Source organism: Grampus griseus (assembly GCF_964374135.1).
Source record: "Grampus griseus genome assembly, chromosome: 11".
NCBI classification, from domain to species: domain Eukaryota; kingdom Metazoa; phylum Chordata; class Mammalia; order Artiodactyla; family Delphinidae; genus Grampus; species Grampus griseus.
In genome coordinates this window covers 6359928-6376043 of record NC_139005.1, presented here as the reverse complement: position 1 = coordinate 6376043, position 16116 = coordinate 6359928, and the positions used below count along the sequence as shown (strand labels likewise).

The window sequence follows — 16116 nt, the reverse complement described above, 5'->3', positions numbered from 1 at the left end:
TCCACTGTGGACCCAGGGGAAGGAAGAGCGGACAAAAATAAAACTGAAACTCTGACCAAGGGCCTAAGGGCTCTTAGTAGCCCCAGAAAGGGAGCAGCGTGGCGCTCCTTTGCACACCAGGTGCCCGGGGGAGGGAGGTTGGCCCTGGGCCTGTGTTAACTGGCCGTTGTTATCCATCTTCTTAGCTTCTGGATGTAGAAGTCCGGGCCAGAGAATGTAGTTATGTCCCCCTCGGGGTGACCCTGGCTGCGTCTCCAGGAATGCAGGCTCTGAGGCCAGAAGGCCTGAGTTAAAATAAAATCTTAGGTTCACTGCTCAATAGTCCTGTGGCCTTGAGCAAGTTATTTAATCTCTCTGTGTCAGTTTCTCCCACTGTAAACTAGGAATGCTACAGGTGCCTCGGTTCAATAACCACTTTTAGTCTTTTCAACAGCGCCCGACACACAGCAAGAGTGTAACGAATTTCATCATCCCTGATCTCAGTGATCTTCACGACCACCCTTGCAGGATCGTCCTCCACTTTAAAGGGACGAGACGGCGGAAGCTGACCCACACCCACACTCGTGTGTCAGACTGGGAAGGCCCAGCCTTCTGTGTCCACATGTTGCACTCCCTGCCCGCCTCCCCCTCCCGCCCAGGCACACAGAGTTAGAGACCCACACACAGTGACCTAGAGGCTTTATTTACAAGAGAAGGGCCCGGCCCTGCCAGGGGCCTTGCTGGGCTATATACAGGGGCTGGGAGAGGGAGGCGGGGACATGGCCATTTAAATTACAATGGAATGGGGGCCAGGCTCCGAGGTTCAGGCTCTGGGTCTTCCACTGGAGGCCTCTGCAGGGACGGGGCTGAGGCTGCAGAGACAGGGAAGGAAGGGATAAGACGCGGTTGGACCTGGAGGGGGGACAAGACACAGGTCTGGTTGGGTTGGGAAGACAGGGTGAGGCCGCAGCCGCCCCGTCCGTCCCAGGGAGAGCACCGAGCCTGGGGGCCCCTGAGGGCAGGCCAGGGAGGGGCCGTACCATGGCCGCCCCAGGACGGGCCCAGCTCACTTCCTCTTCAGGGAACCCTTGCTCTTCTCCTTGTCCGCCGACCGCTGCTTCTTCACCTTCTCGTCCTTCTTGTTCTTACTGTGCACGTTCTCATACACGTCCTCCTTGTGTCTGCAGGCGGGGCAGGTGGGTGCGGGCAGTCAGGACACAGGGCAGGGGTCTCCAGCACCAGCAGCCCCTCGGGGCCACCCCCATCTCACAGGTGAGCAGACTGAGGCCAGGAGAGCAAGGAGACCAGTCCTGACGGTGTCCTTACACTAGACTAGAAGCTGCTTTGGGGGCAGAGGCTCCATCTCACACATCAGTGCCTAGCACCGGCCCCACGTGGAGGGCACTCAGGAGACACTTGTGAACACAGCTTGTAAGAACCAAGCTTGAACTTTAACCCGAACCTCCCTGGAAAGGACGGGTCGGGCTGGGGAAGAGAAAGGGGCAGACACTGGGAGGTGGGAGGTGGGGCCACTCACTTGGAGGAGGTGCGGGCGGCCTTGGCATGGGCATTCTTCATGGCTGGGGGGTAGGTAATGTTCCCGTACTCCGACTCCCAGCCCTTCTGGGACTGTGGGAAGAAATGTGGTGGGAGGCCAGTGGTCCCAGCAGCACCGGGCAATGCCCACTGCCCCCCTCGGCCCCTCCAGGCCATGCTCTGCCGCACCTGCATGACCTCCAGCTTCTTCTTGGTGGTCTCGATGAACTGGGCGATGGCCACATAGATGAACTTGTACTGCGCCTCCGTCTGCACCATGCCCGAGCGCTGGGCCCGCACCATCTGGATCGTCTTCTGGATGTCGATGTCACAGTCCAGGCCTGGCAGGGAGGGCGGCTGGGCGTCAGGCCCTGGGCAGAGGTGGTGGACACGGGGGCCGCTCCCCCACCTGCCCCGCATCTCCCACAGGTCACCCTCACCCTTGGTGGAGATGCTCTCCATAAGCATGTCGATGACAATGATGGTGCCGGTGCGGCCAATGCCGGCGCTGCGGAGAGGAGGGGCACCATCAGAGGCCCAGCCTGCACTAGCCGGGAAGCGGCGCAGGGCAGGGGGGGCCGGGGGCGGGGTGTCAGCACAGCACCGGCAGGGGCGGGGCTTAGGGAACCAGGCAGGGTCACTGGGAAGGTAGGCAGGGTGGAAGTCTGCCCAACTCTGCACCCGTGCTCATCACTCCAGCCAAGGGATCTGGGGGCAGAAGCTGGCTCTCAAGTGCTAAGACGCCGCTCCCCAGACACCCATCACTTTCCTTCCCAGCACCACACTCCACCGCCTGCTTCCACTCCTCACTCTGCCCCCCACCCCAGGAGGTCTGGGACCCCATTCCCCGACCACATCCTGCCTGCTCCCCTGGTACTCTGGGCCTCCCCGGCCCTCTCCCACAGCCTTGGCCCCAGCGAGGCTGCCCTCCTCGCCTCGGGAGCATCTTTCGGCAAGGCTCCATTTCCCTTTTTCTTCAGATCCTGACGGCAGGGCAAGGGCAGCGTCCAAGACAGCAGGCCTCGGGAGCCACCGGGCTCAGGCAACTTGGGGTAGCATCGCAGCAGGAAGTCTGCCTTCTCCCCACCCTCTGCTGCAACAGACCCCAGGAGCCTCAGGACCGCACACAGACCCCAGTGCCACCCCCTCGGCTAGGCCAGTCAGGCCAATGCCCTGAGTTGCACTGTCTAATTTCAAACCCAGATTGTCAAAAATAACACCCCCTCACCCACTTCCTTCCTGTAACGTCTAAATTAAGGCCATGGGGATTTCAAGAAGGGGGGGGGGAAACGGCCTGGAGGCAGAGTCCCTGAGGCAGCACGTGGGGGGCACCTCCAGACGCAGCCCCCCGGCCCTGCCCCAGGACGCACAATTGCTGGTGGGGCAGAAGGAGGAAGCCCCAGCCCTCACGGCCCCGGGGTCACGTGGAGGGAGCTGGAAGGGCAGAGGACAGAGCAGATTCCCATTTCCCCATTCCCTGCCTGACGTGAGTTATTAAAGCATTAACAATTCCCATTCTTGGGCATTTACTGTATTCCAGACACAGTGAGAGGGTCTCACACTCACAACAACCCTATAAGACCCTGATTTTACGGACAAGAATCCAGGGGTCAGAGAAGGGAAGTCCTTTGCCCAAGATCGCACAGCTGGTGAGTGGAGGAGCTGGAATTTTGAGCAGCAAGTCTGTCCGGGACCCTGTGCCTGCTGCCTCCCATCCCCCTCAGGCCTGATGGGACACCTGCTCCTCCTTGCTGACCCCTCAGCTTCCCCCCTTAGTAGGAATGGGGTCTCCTGATCATGAACATGAGGGTCTCCAGTGGAGCCAGTGGTGCATAAGCCCAAGGGCTGAGTTGGGGGCACTGGCGGGAAGGGAGAGATAGGTCGCAGCAATGAAGAAGCCTCAGCCTGCCGCCAGGGCTGCAGATGGAAAAGAGAAGGGATGGGGAGCTACACCAACCCCAAGGAGAAATACCAGAAACACCGGCTGGGTAGGCGCGTCTGAGAAAACAGGAGTGACCAGGACCTGGGTCTACCGTGAGCCCTGCTCCAGGCTCCCCCACTGACCAGCGGTGACCTGGCAAGAGGCTGGGCCTGTTTCCTCATCTGTATGTGGCAGGGTTGGACTAGATGCTACATCCAGGGAAGTCTCTGAGGAAGCCCACCCGCCAGGCACAGGATCAAACAATGGGCTTGGTTCAAGCTTAAGCTCCACCCATGGGTGTGGAGTCATCAGGGAACCCAGGGACTTCCCTGGTGGTCCAGAGGTTAAGACTCCTCACTCCCAATGCAGGAGGCGCGGGTTCCATCCCTGGTGCGGGAACTGAGATCCCACACGCCACACGGCATGGCCAAAACAAAACAAAAAACAGCATCAGGGAACCCAGAAGAGGTGGAGGCCGGGGGGGGGGCGTTAGATGAGTTAATATGTAAACTGCTTACAAGTGCACGTGGCACTCGGCAGTACTCACTTGCCAGCTACTACTTTGATGATTATTATTAATAATAACATCATCATCATTCTTATTCTCACCTGCAGTGCACGATGATGGGCCCTGCGTGAGGCAGACTTTCCTGCCGCTGGTTGATCTGGTCCAGGAAGCTGAGGACACCCCCAGGCTCGCTGGGGACCCCGTGGTCAGGCCAGCTCAGGTACTGGTAGTGCCAGATCTCCCGAACCAGGTCCCCCTGGGTCAAGGACATAGTCAGTGCCCCCTGCTCCCACGCATGGCCTCATTCGACCCAACCAAAGAGAACAGGTGTGAGGAGGGCCCCGGGCATGGGGCAGGGGCCACTCACATTGTCCAGCGGGGAGACCTGTAAGGTGCGGAGTTTGTACTCAGCTGCGTCGTGTTCCCTGCAGTTGGTTACAGCGTAGAGTCCATAAACGTGCTGAGTGCCCACCTCTGGCCAGTATGGGACACATTTGTTCTGAAAAGGGAGGGTAAAGGTGGGGACTCAGGCCTGTGCCCACCTCGAGCAGGGCCTGAGTCCCTGGCGCTGGCCCCGTCAGCATCCAATGGATGAACAAATTAAATGGCCAAGAGTCAGAGACATAGGGCCTGGCTCGGCCTCTTACAGGTGGTGAGACCTCGCCAGCCACTTAACAAGTCATTCAGTGCACGTTGGCTGGCACACGCACTGAACCTGAAGCTGTGCAAACCGGGCTGGAGTTAGACACAAGTAAAACGCAGCCTGTGCCCCTGTGCCTACAGGACCTCACAGAGAGATAGGTGAGCGGGGGACCAGAGCCGCTGAGGAGCTGGGGGGGAGGGAGAGACTAATCCTCCCTCTTGGGAACGGAGGAAATCAGGGACAGCTTCACAGAGGAGGGAGCATTTGAGCTGGGTCTTCACAAAACGAGGAGTCGGGCTCCCCTGGTGGCACAGTGGTTAAGAATCCACCTGCCAATGCAGGGAACACGGGTTCGAGCCCTGGTCCGGGAAGATCCCACATGCCGCGGAGCAACTAAGCCCGTGCGCCACAACTACTGAGCCTGCGCTCTAGAGCCCGTGAGCCACAACTACTGAGTCCACATGCCACAACTACTACAGCCCGCGTGCCTAGAGCCCGTGCTCCACAACAAAGAGAAGCCACTGCAATGAGAAGCCCGCACACTGCAACGAACGAAGAGTAGCCCCCGCTCGCTGCAACTAGAGAAAGCCCACACGCAGCAACGAAGAACCAATGCAACCGAAAAGAAAGAAAGAAAGGAAAAAAGAAAAAGCGAGGAGTCTGTGAGGCAGAGAGAGTGCAGAGCCAGGAAGTCAGTCCCTAGCGGAAATGAGCTCGTGCAGAGGCATGGAAACCTTAGGGACCCTGGCCGGTCAGAGGCAGCGAGGGCTGGAGGGCAGCCACCAGGCCTAAGCGCCAGGTCCAGCAGTGTGACTGCTCTGAAGGCAGCTGGGAGCCATGGCAGGGTTCTCAGAGGGAGCAGCCTGGTGCAGTGTGTGCTCTGCACAGGTCATGGCCACTCCACTGCAGAGGGTGCCGTGGGAAGGGGGCAGCCTGCAGGCAGGGAGGTAGCTTGCCTGTGGCGTGAGGGTTTGGGGTTGACTCCAGACAGTATTATGAGGCCAAGAGAACAGGAAGGGCTGCTGCCCAGAGCGGAACAGAGGGACACTTTAAGGAAAGAGGCCACTGGAAATCTGGGTCTGGTGGTCAGGGGAGCCCAGGGTGGGAAGCGGGGATCCGGGAGTCAGCGTGTACCCAGACCTCGTGCCTCAGTTTCCCAACAAGGTAGGACCCTTGCCCTCCGAGGTGCCCCAAGTCTCTTTGGCTTAATGGTGGCGGGCGACCACTGGGGGGCTCATGGCACGTGGCTTGGCTTACCCGGCCCTTCTCCACCTCCCGGGTGGTCATGACGACGACACGGGTGTTCTCCTGCCACACCATCTGCCAGAAGTCGTTGACTGTGGCCTCCAGGCAGCCCTGGCTGGCGATGTAGGTCTTAGCATTCTCATCAGGGCCTAGCAGCTGGTTCTGGACGCGGGTGCAGAGACACGCAGGACTGTGAGCCCCTCGCACCCCTGCCACACTCAGCCACCCAAGGCAACAGCTCTGGCTTTGCCCGTGCATGTTTGGACCCAGCCCCCCCACGAACGGGGGTCTCCAGGGCCCAGCCCCCCCTCCCCCATGACCGGCGGGCACACCCACCTTGACGTAGTTGGCGTTAATGTAGTCGGACCCAGGGATGTTACTGTCGCGTCCCTGCAGGACAACTCGGCTGTGGTCGACTGGGAGCGAGCAGAGAGGAAGCAAGAAAGGCGTGGGTCAGACCCTTCCTGAGTTTCCAGGCCTTTCTTGCCCAGAAGCCATGAGCTCTCAGAGCCCTGCGGGCAGGCAGGGATGGGGGATCTGTATGGGGGGAGGGATCTGTGTGGGGTGGGGCTGGAGGTTTCAGAGGAAGAAGGGGGTGGGGGTGGGGTGCCGGAGGCCCCTCTGGGAGGAGCAGAGGCTTTTTGGAGGAGGGGAGGCTATTGCGGGTGGAGAGGGGTCCCCCCTTGAGCTGGGGGAAGAGGCCCTCTGAGATGGGGCGAGGCCAGCTGGCGGAAGGGGAGTCTCCTGGGTGAATGGATGTGGGAGGGCTGGAGGCTGCCCAGGGATAGGGCACTCACACGGAAGGATGTTCTTGTAACGGTTCTTGCTCTTGTTTTCTGGCCGCTGCCCTTCCAGCCGCTGGTGCAAGTTCTTCACCTCCTGCTTCTGCAGACTCTGTGGGGCAAGAGGGAGAAATGGAGCCCCAGGCCCTGGAGAAGGCCATCCACGGCTGGCGAGGACGTGGGGCAGATCAGTGGAAGGGGTGGGGAGAGAGGGGACGGGGTCTGCCTGGGACCCCAGGCCCTTTGCCCTGCTGGCCCCCTCACACACCTCAAACTCCTCCCAGAAGCCAGCCTTGGCTGTGTTCTCCGACTCCTGCTTCTTGTTCAGTTCCAAGACCCGGTTCTCAATGTCAGCTGCGTTCACCCTCGTGGCGTAGTACGGCTGGGGCGAGGGAGGGCGAGAAGTCAGCCGCTTCTAGAGCTCAGAAGCTCAGGGGAAGGAAGGAGGCAGCCTGGCCCACCCCTCACCTGCCGCAGGTAGACGAAGGCGCCCGAGGCCTCCTCGATCCCCGTCCTCTTGAAATGCTCCACCAGGTCCGTGAGGCTGTCGAAGGTCTCCGAACCGCCCACTGTGTAGCGTCCACCCTGAGGGGGGCCGAGTCAGGCCACCTCTCAGGACCCGAGTCTCCCTCCCTGGACCCCCAGCCTCAGACCGAAGCCCGGGCTGACCCTCCCCACAGGCAACGCTGGCGCACAGATGGACCCCCAGCAGGATGCCGCCCCACTACCCAGATGCCTTACCTCACACATGACCTTGATGTGGGTGACTCTGAGAGGGGAGTCCGGCCCAGCCTTGGGCTGGTCGCTGAGCACGGACAGCACAAAATCTCCAGGCTGGCTGAGACTTTCACGCACGAGAAAAGTCCAGGGCTCACCCTTGGCCTGCAGCAGTGTCTCTGCCTGCCCTCCAGACATGTGGCCATGGTACCACCTAGAGAAGACAGCACCCGGGGAGGTGAGACCGAGGCCAGGGGCAGGTGCTGGGTAGACATTCACGGAGGGGGCAGGGAAACCGGGCACCTGCCACGTGCAGGCACTCTGCTATATGCTTTCAAACCCACCACCATCACAAAAATGCTGAGAGGTAGATACTACCCATTCTGCAGATGAAGAAACTGAGGCTGGGTGATTGCACACTGGCCCAAGGCCCTTGCTGATAAGAGGCGAGCCTCAGGACTTCTAAGCAGGCCCACCTCTGAAAGTTTAAGACAAAGGCAGACAGGCAGGCCATATGCAGAATACTTGGAGGGGAGAAATCCAGGAAGGGTCTCCATGAAAGACAGGGCTGGGCTAGGGGAACAAATGCAGAGGCCAAACCCCACAGGGCTGGGGATGGAGAGACGGAAGTCACAAGGGAGGCATAATGGGGAGAAGTCCCCCAGGGGGGCCGGGAAGGCAGACAACCCCGCTGGGTAAGAGTGGTTTGGGGGCTCTGGGGTGCCTGGGATGATGTCACTGAACGAGCTGTTAGAGGGGCTCAGAGGGGCAGAAAGCAGAACTAGGACCTTTCCCCAAAGCACACCCCCTTCCCAGGAGGAAACTGTAGCCCCGCAATGCCCAGCCCCACAGGAAACCACGTGATGGAAAAAACACAAAACTCCTTCTGGGGAGAGAGTGAGAAGTGAGGTTGTGAGGTTTCCTCAGCCCAGGGACCAGGGGAGGGGGGGCATTTTCCAACCGCAGGAACGGGGAGAAGGAGGGAGGGGGCCAGTCTGTCCCGCCCCATCTCACTCCTGCCCCAAGGAGACTGCAGCTCAGAGACTTCCAGAGTCTCCTGCCCTGTCCAGGACCCCCTGGGCCACCCCATCCCATCACTCGGGGATAGGCCAGGTCCCCAAGGCTATGGAGAGGGGGCTAACCCGCTTCCCCCAGGCCCCAGGATGAGGAAGTTTCCATGCAAATGTCAGGCTGACCACAGGGGAGAGCTAGCCAGTGAGGGGACAAATGCAAATTCCCACAGAGGGGGTGGGGCAGCTGCGAGAACACAAGTGGAGGTTTGGAGAAAGAGCCTCCTCCACACACTCCCAGGGTCAAGGGTGAGCCCAGGCCTCCTGGCACGGGTAACCAAAAGGGCTTCTTGGAGTCAGCTGCCCTAGTCTTGATTCCCTCGATCCTGGTCCTCCACTTCTCCCAGCCCCAGTTGGAACCCAGGCCTCAGGCCCCTCCCAGGGGGTCTGCTCAGCTCCATCCCTCTTCCAGCTCCACCCTCTTCCTGCAGCAGCCAGCAGGGCAGATCCTGGCCAGGACGAGGAGGAAGCCAGGACATGAAGAGCTCAAGAGAGTCTGGGTGGAAAATCCCCATGAATGTTGCAGGTGGGGTGCAGGACAAGGGCAAGAAAGGGCAGCCACCAGCAAGGTCATCAATGTGGCTTCCCTCCTAGAAGAGGTAGCTTCACAGGAAGGGGATCAGTGGCTTCATGTTCACGGGAAAGAGGTCTGGGGCGGGGGGGGCCCAGGGCCTTTATCTCAGCCTCATCCAGGGCTAAGTTTCAATCACTGACTTGAAAAGAATATGAATGCGCGCTGGGAGGCATGCATGTCAGAGAGACTGAAAGCGGACAGAATCCAAGTTCAGAATCATTTCAACCGTCGATACACAAATACAGGACAAGGGCAAGTTGACTTGGCCCTAGGAGTGTGAAAAAAAAAAACCCCCAGAGTTGTTCAGCTGCCCTTCCCCTCAATGGGAGCTGTCATGGAGATGAAGCTATAACATGAGCCACCATGTCCTGCCGAGTGTTAGGGTCCCACCACCCTCCACCCGTGCACTGGGGAGATTGCATGGGAAGTAGCCAACCCAGTTTTGGGGACCACATCTTTGGAGCCAAAAAGATGCCTGGAGTATTACCCTGTGCCCAGGTACTAGGCCCCTTACACACCCATCACACAGTTTTCAATGATCTGGGTTCTGGTCAAGGGACTCGTCCAGCTCCACCCAGCCCAAGAGGGCAGACCCGTCCTCACGGGTTGCTGAGATGAGGCACTAAGTGTCCTCATAAACGCTGGCCCCTACGCTGTTCCTCAACATCAGCCTGTCCCTGTATTAACCCCTGCTGGGGAGGGAACAGTTACAGGAGGGCAGATTCTGTTCCAGGTAAGAAGAAGCTCTTTCTAACAACAGAGCCAGACTGCTGGGAACACAGCCACGAGAAGTGGCCTCTCGGGCACTAGTAGAGCCTGCGCTGCTGGCAGACAGGGACCCTGGAGAAGGGCGAGGTGACCTTCTCTTGCTTCCTCAGTGGTTGATGGAAAGGGGCCCCAGGATCACATGGAGGGAAGAGGCCCCACAGAGCCCTGAGAAGGAGCGGGGGCGGGGCGGGGGGGGGGAGGGGCACTTGGGGTGGAGGCCAGCCCTCCTCTCCGTGGGCTGGGCCAGGGCGCGAAGCCCCTCACCTCTCACTGGTGGGGTCTGAGCAGTTCAGCGGGTACTTGAGGTGGATGACGGTACCATCGCGGTCCTGCAGGACGCCCTGCTGCTGCGTGTAGTACTCCACCAGCTCTGCCAGCGTCGCGAACTTCTCCCCTCCATACAGGTCGTAGAAATCCCCCGAGTTCTGGATCCGAATGTGGGTCACCTGATCCCCCACCCTGCAGGGCACCGGGCGGAGGTGACGCCAGTGGATGCGAGAGCGGAGGTGGGGACGGCGTGGGGGATGGGCGGGGGTCCTGGGCAGGGAGCGCACACGGGGGCGGGTTGGACACACACAGGGCCCGGGCGTGCTGGGGCCTGGGCAACCAGAGTGAGAGGCCAAGTCCTGGCCCCGGCTAGAGCCTCGGGCCACCCACCTGACGGAGAGGGAGAAGTCGCCCTGGTTCTTGCGACTGGGCCGAGCCAGGAAGCTCCCGTTGACCCCTCGGCCCTTGAGCAGGGTCTCGGCATCCAGCCCACTGAGGTCTCGGTGAAACCACCTGGGAGGCCAGGAGGGCAGTGAGGAGAGGGCCCTGGGGCACCCCACCTCCTGCCTACCCAGGGTCCCCGGCCCTTACCTCACCATCCTGGGGGTGCCCGGGGGGAAGGGGGTGCAGGCAACAGGGTGGAGCTGCTGAGTCCGGGCAGGTGGAGAACGCTGGGGCTAAGCCTCCCGAGGCTCTCAGCGCCCAGGTCACCTCACCACTGCCGTCCTGGTTCTGGGGCTGCCACTCCACTGGCCTGGGGCAGCCGGCAGGGCGGGGACAGGAAGGGGCGCGGCCGACCCCTTGGGGGAACTCACTGTACTTCTCGTTTTAGAGCAGAGTGGGGAGAAGCTGCGCGGGGTGGCAGTGGGCGCGGGGGGGCCCACTTCCCACACGCCTGTCATCAAAGGCCTCGGGAGCGAGGCCCTCCACACATGGGGGGACACCCGAGTAAGGACACACGTGCGCCTGGCGCACTCCGGGCACAGATCATGCTCGGCACGTGGGAAGCCGCCCAGTCACGCGCCGTCTACTCCTGCTCCGCCAGCCACTTCCACGCAGCCTTCCCTGGTCCATGCCACCGATGATGGTGACGGTGGCAACTGTCACTAATGGAGTCTGTATGCCAGGCACTGTCCTGTATGATATTTACATGCCTTATCTGATGTGTCATCACCATAGCCCCATGAAGCATGTACCTTCGTTATCCCCATTTTCCAGACAAGGAACCTGGGGCTCAGGGCGTGTAGGGAGCTCGCCCAGGGTCACACAGTCAGTAAGTGGCGGTGCCAGGATGCAAACCAGACGGCCTGGTTCCAAAGCCAGTGATTTTAGCTACTGTATGCCAGGACTCAGGGCTTCAAAGAACAGAGGTTGGAACTGTACTCCAATAAAAAAATAAAGAGCTGGGGCTTCCCTGGTGGCGCAGTGGTTAAGAATCCGCCTGCCAATGCAGGGGACACGGGTCCGAGCCCTGGTCTGGGAAGATCCCGCATGCTGCAGAGCAACTAAGCCCGTGCGCCACAACTACTGAGCCTGCTTTCTAGAGCCTGCGAGCCACAACTGCTGAGCCCACGCGCCTAGAGCCCATGCTCTGCAACAAGAGAAGACACCGCAGTGAGAAGCCCGCACACCGCAACAAAGAGTAGCCCCATTCGCCGCAACTAGAGAAAGCCCGCGTGCAGCAACGAAGACCCAATGCAGCCAAAAACAAATAAATAAAATAAAATAATTAAAAATACATTTTTTAAAAAATGACTCCATCTTGCAATGCAGGGGATGCCAGTTCGATCCCTGATTGGGGAACTAAGATCCCACATGCCACGCGTGCCACAACTAGAGAGAAGCCCGCACACGCACCGCAACTTAAGCGAAGAGCCCGCATGCCCCAACTAAATCCTGACGCAGCCAAAAAATAAATAAATAAATATTTTAAAAAGTAAAATAAAAATAAAAAGCTGAAAAATAAAGAACAGAGGTTGGGAGACTCTTCCATTAGGGTCGCAGTGGGAGGGGGAGACTCCGTAATTGCCAAGGCCAGGAAGATGCCTACAGAGGGATGCCCTCCCCTCCCTTGACACACATAGCTGAAGAGGTGCCCTGGGGCAGAGGGATAGACAGAATGACCCCTATGCCCTGTCCAACTTGCACCTTCTCTGCTTCTTGTCCTCAGGCTTTGGCCCATCCATCTGGTCCCAACCCTGCAGTCAGGTAAGGAGCAGACCTAGGGAAGCAGGTGTGGGCGGAGCCACCAGCCCCCATGGGTGCGTCCACCCTATGCCTGAGCTGTAGGTTCTTGCCAAGGGGGTCTGGTCTGAATCCACTGGAGTTCAGGACTCTGACCAGAGGCCTGTCTCCTGGGACTGGGGCTGGGGGCGCAGGGCCTTCCAGGGCTTATTCTCAGGGCCGGTTGACCTGGAGAGGCCCTAAACACTAAAAGCTTGCCATGCTCCCTGTAATTCCAAATACAAACCAAAGCAAGAGGAAAGAAGCCCAACGAAACAGATGCAAGAAACTCCTGTTGGTGGCTTCCCTAGGGAGGGGGACCAGGTGGCTGGAGGAGAGGGCTGGGAGGGACCTTTCCTTCTCCCTTCCACCTTTTTGAAGGTTATATCATGGGCACGTATTACCTTTATAAAAATAAGTAAACTGACTGGGAGATGGCAACTCCTGGGACACTTCTGCGGTACTGGGCATGCTCTACATCGCGATCTGGGTGGTTTATACACGGACGGAATAAATGTGATGGTCAATATTCATGCACGTGACGTATGCTGTGCCTCAAAAAGTAAGGAAAATAAATAACAAAGTGCTCCAGCCCAACCAAAGTCTATTTTCTTATGTTGGCTACTTTATCATTTTTTGAACATCAATTTCCCCCCCACCCCAAGAAGGGCTTCTTTTTTCCACCTCTTTCTGGGGCCCTGGGAGCCTTGCTTGGTCTGTTTATTGCATGGTCTAACACTGACTACCTCCAGTCTTGGACAGCCGCCCTGAAAGACCATGAACTCACCCCCACAGCAGGGGGCAAGAAGGAGGTGGACATCGCCTTCTCCACCACAGGGGGTCCGCTGCCAGTCTGGCTCACCTCCAAGGGGTCAAAACTTAGCACCATGCCTCGCACAGAGTATGTGTCCAATCACCAAGCTCATCCGGACCCAGGCACATACTTGGTCCCAAGCCCAGGTCCGGTCCTACACACGCACACCCTACTCGTCATATACAGACGAGTATACACACACACGCACACACACAGCACACAAGCATCCACTTATGCACACACAGCCCCACTACGTACACCTCACCATATCCACGTCCATCTACGCACGTACCTGGTTGGGTGCAAACACCCACACGTGGACACCACATCCTGACCACACACGAAGCTGCAGGTCCATGCTCGACACTGAACACTCCCTGCACCCTGGCCACAGGCCACTCTCCTTCTGGAGCTTTTACACCACTTGGTGGAGAGAAACTAACTAAGAACCCAGAAACTCCTGACCACGGAAGCAGCAGGCATTTCTCTGAAGGGGGTCAAGCCAGAAGACAGGCAGACACCAGGATGAGATGTACTGTCTCTGCTGTCCTCTGGCACGAAAATAAATAAGAAGCACCTCCCTTCCCTTGACATAAGTGCTCTGGAGTTCACAGAGCACTTGCACACACACACACACAATCCCATTTGGGCCTCAGACATCCCTGTGATGTAGGAGTTATTTTTCTGAATTTTTTTTTAAGGGAGGAAAACAGGCTCGAGGAAGCTGAGAGTTACAAAAGAGAGGGTCTACTAATTCCGAAGAGAAAATTATTCACTTGGAAAGCAAGGAAATAAAGGTAGAGATGAAGATCAAGGGGGATGCAGAAAGACAGGCAGTCTGGAAGAGCAAAGAAGGTGAAATAATATCTAGAAAGTTCTTGAAGTTCCCTGAGCCTCAGTATCCCTACCTGATAAATGAGCTTAACAATATTTCCCAAATACGGATACAAAAGACCAACATGAAGTAAGTTTTTGGCACGAACACCTTCTATGTGGCATTATTAATCCACAGGCCAACATTATTAGTAGGTCTCCTTAGCCCAATTTTAGAAACAAAAACTAAGCCTCAGAGAAGTAACTTGCCCAAGGTCACAAGCTAGTAAGGGGAAGGCAACAAACCAACCAAGGCTGTCTGATGTGAGGCCACGGCCCTTCCCACCACACCAGCCACTGCTGGAGGAGGCAGGGCACTGGCACAGCCCATGAGGAGGCCACAGGGGCCGGCGCTCCTGCAGAGGCAGGATCTGCAGAGGCACCCGGGTGGCAGGCACAGGACCCACTGTGGCAGCACTGGGTGTGAGCAGGGCACTGTGGCTGAGCTGAGCTGCTCTCAGAGGCTGGGACCCACGGCAGAGGGTCTCACAGGGGCAGGCTGGGGACCCAAGGAAGGACTCTGTCCCAGGAGAGGCCTTGCCAACCACGTGGTAGGAAAACGACCGAGGCGGGAGTGCGGAAGGGATCAGGGACCAGGCAACTCAATCAAAACCTTGACATCAGGGCTGAAGGAGACAAGGTGTGCACTGGGGGAGGCAGGGCCCACCCCAGGGCAGATGTCAGTGTGAGAAGCAAGAACCTGCAGGACTCGGGGGTGACCAACCCATCAACTCACCAACACGCCAAGCAGGTCCTCACTGGAGCATCCAAACTCCAGCAAGGCCTGGTCTGTCCCAGCCCTCCCCACTGGCCTGCTCTGCTGCAGGCACTGTCCTTTAGTTTGTTCTCACAGCAGGGCCTTTGCACTGGCCGTTCCCTCCGCCCAGGGGCACTGGAGCCTGGCTCCCCCTCCTGTGTCACCTCCTCAGGAAAGCCCTCCCTGCCCCCTCCAGCCAGTGACGCCACTGGCACCGCAGTCACTTACTAGCACGTGAAGCTGTTTCATTTTCTGGGTAACATTTCTGAGAACCTGCAATTATCCTACTTAGTGGGTTCCTTGGGCAGTCTGTCACCTTCCACTGGAGTGAGTGAAGCTCTGTGAGAGCAGGGACCATGTCTCTCTTGTTTGCTACAGTATTGGCAGCACCTTAAAAAGCACCTGGCATATAACAGATGCTCAACAGGTATCTGTTGAATGAATTGAGGCAGAGGAGTGCAGGGAAACTGAAGGAAATCTGAATGAAGGATACTGGGAAGTTTAGTGGGAACAGGGGAGCCTTCTCAGATTTGCCTTTCAGACGTGTAATGTTTCATTCAGGTGACGTGGGCTCCCCAGGGGGACAGATCCTAAGCAGATGGCAGAAGCAGGGGACCAGAGGGTGAAGGGAGAAGTGCAATGGTGAGAAGAAATATTCATCTGTCAGGGAGAAAGTGCTAGAGAAGGGGGCTGGTGGTGCAGAGGGCTACGAATGAGCCCGGAGTTCCTGACATCTTTCGGGGAAGCAGACCCAGGGCAGGGGGCAGAGGCAGGTCGCACTCGTGGTCACACACTTGTCAGGAGTGAGCAGGAATACTGCCCCTCCCTCCCAAATGAACAGAGGACCATGATATGCAAGCAGAGCAGGGGACTTACCCATGGGACAGCATTTCCCGAGAGGGGTAGCGAGTCACAGGCAGATGGCCACAGGGGGCGGGGCTGAGCCCGAGCCGCAGCCGTGCAGTGGCCCAAGGTGAGGAAGAACACTCAGAACTCAGCCACTTTCCTCTCGATGCTGCCCGCCAGGCCAAGATGCCACAGGGACAAGCCCCTGGACTTAATAAACCCGGAAAAGGGACAGGTGGGGAGGGGCTGGCCTTAGACCGCCCACAGCAGCTGGCTTCTCTCTCCAGCCCCACGCCGCGGTCCAGCGCCGCCTGCCTGTGCCCCGCCTCCTTCCCTGGGGAAGGGAGGAGCCACCTGGAGCTCCACCTGGCGCTCCGGCCGACGGAGCTGAGGGAGGATGGGTGCTGCGGGCAGAGACCAGGAAGTAACCCTGGCCAAGGGAGCACCAACCAATGGGGGAGCCTCCCAGCACACAGAAGCCAAGGGGCCTCAGGAAAAGCCCAGGAAGCCCCACTCCTCAGAGGCGGGGCTGCCTGTGCAGGGCCCCCCAACCCAGGGCGTTGAGGGGCCGGCCCCTCCCACTCTGCCCCGGA

The 16116-nt window shown here is 58.7% G+C and overlaps 1 protein-coding gene across 2 annotated transcripts; it reads right to left on the bottom strand.

The window, feature by feature from the left end:
* Positions 1-671: 671 nt before the first annotated feature.
* Positions 672-10733, bottom strand: PTPN6 (protein tyrosine phosphatase non-receptor type 6). 2 transcript variants are annotated; one of them, XM_082665395.1, is made up of 16 exons: positions 10602-10733; positions 10401-10523; positions 10008-10202; positions 7356-7545; positions 7083-7199; positions 6883-6996; positions 6630-6726; positions 6169-6248; positions 5845-5994; positions 4312-4443; positions 4046-4200; positions 1956-2023; positions 1705-1856; positions 1517-1608; positions 1020-1160; positions 672-891 (listed from the first exon to the last, which is right to left on the bottom strand). In XM_082665395.1, exons 1-15 carry the CDS (start codon positions 10607-10609, stop codon positions 1046-1048), a joined length of 1788 nt encoding a protein of 595 aa, XP_082521521.1. In that variant the 5' UTR covers positions 10610-10733; the 3' UTR covers positions 672-891; positions 1020-1045. The 2 variants fall into 2 exon arrangements, with proteins under 2 accessions (XP_082521521.1, XP_082521522.1); XM_082665396.1 differs by having other exon boundaries at positions 672-851.
* Positions 10734-16116: the final 5383 nt, after the last annotated feature.

Excerpts from the sequence above, each read along its gene's own strand:
- PTPN6 (XM_082665395.1), bottom strand. Across the intron at positions 7,546-10,007 it reads TCAGACCCCACCAGTGAGAG|GTGGTACCATGGCCACATGT; the intron begins GTGAGGGGCTTC and ends TGTCTTCTCTAG. Across the intron at positions 1,161-1,516 it reads GCCGCCCGCACCTCCTCCAA|ACACAAGGAGGACGTGTATG; the intron begins GTGAGTGGCCCC and ends CCCCGCCTGCAG.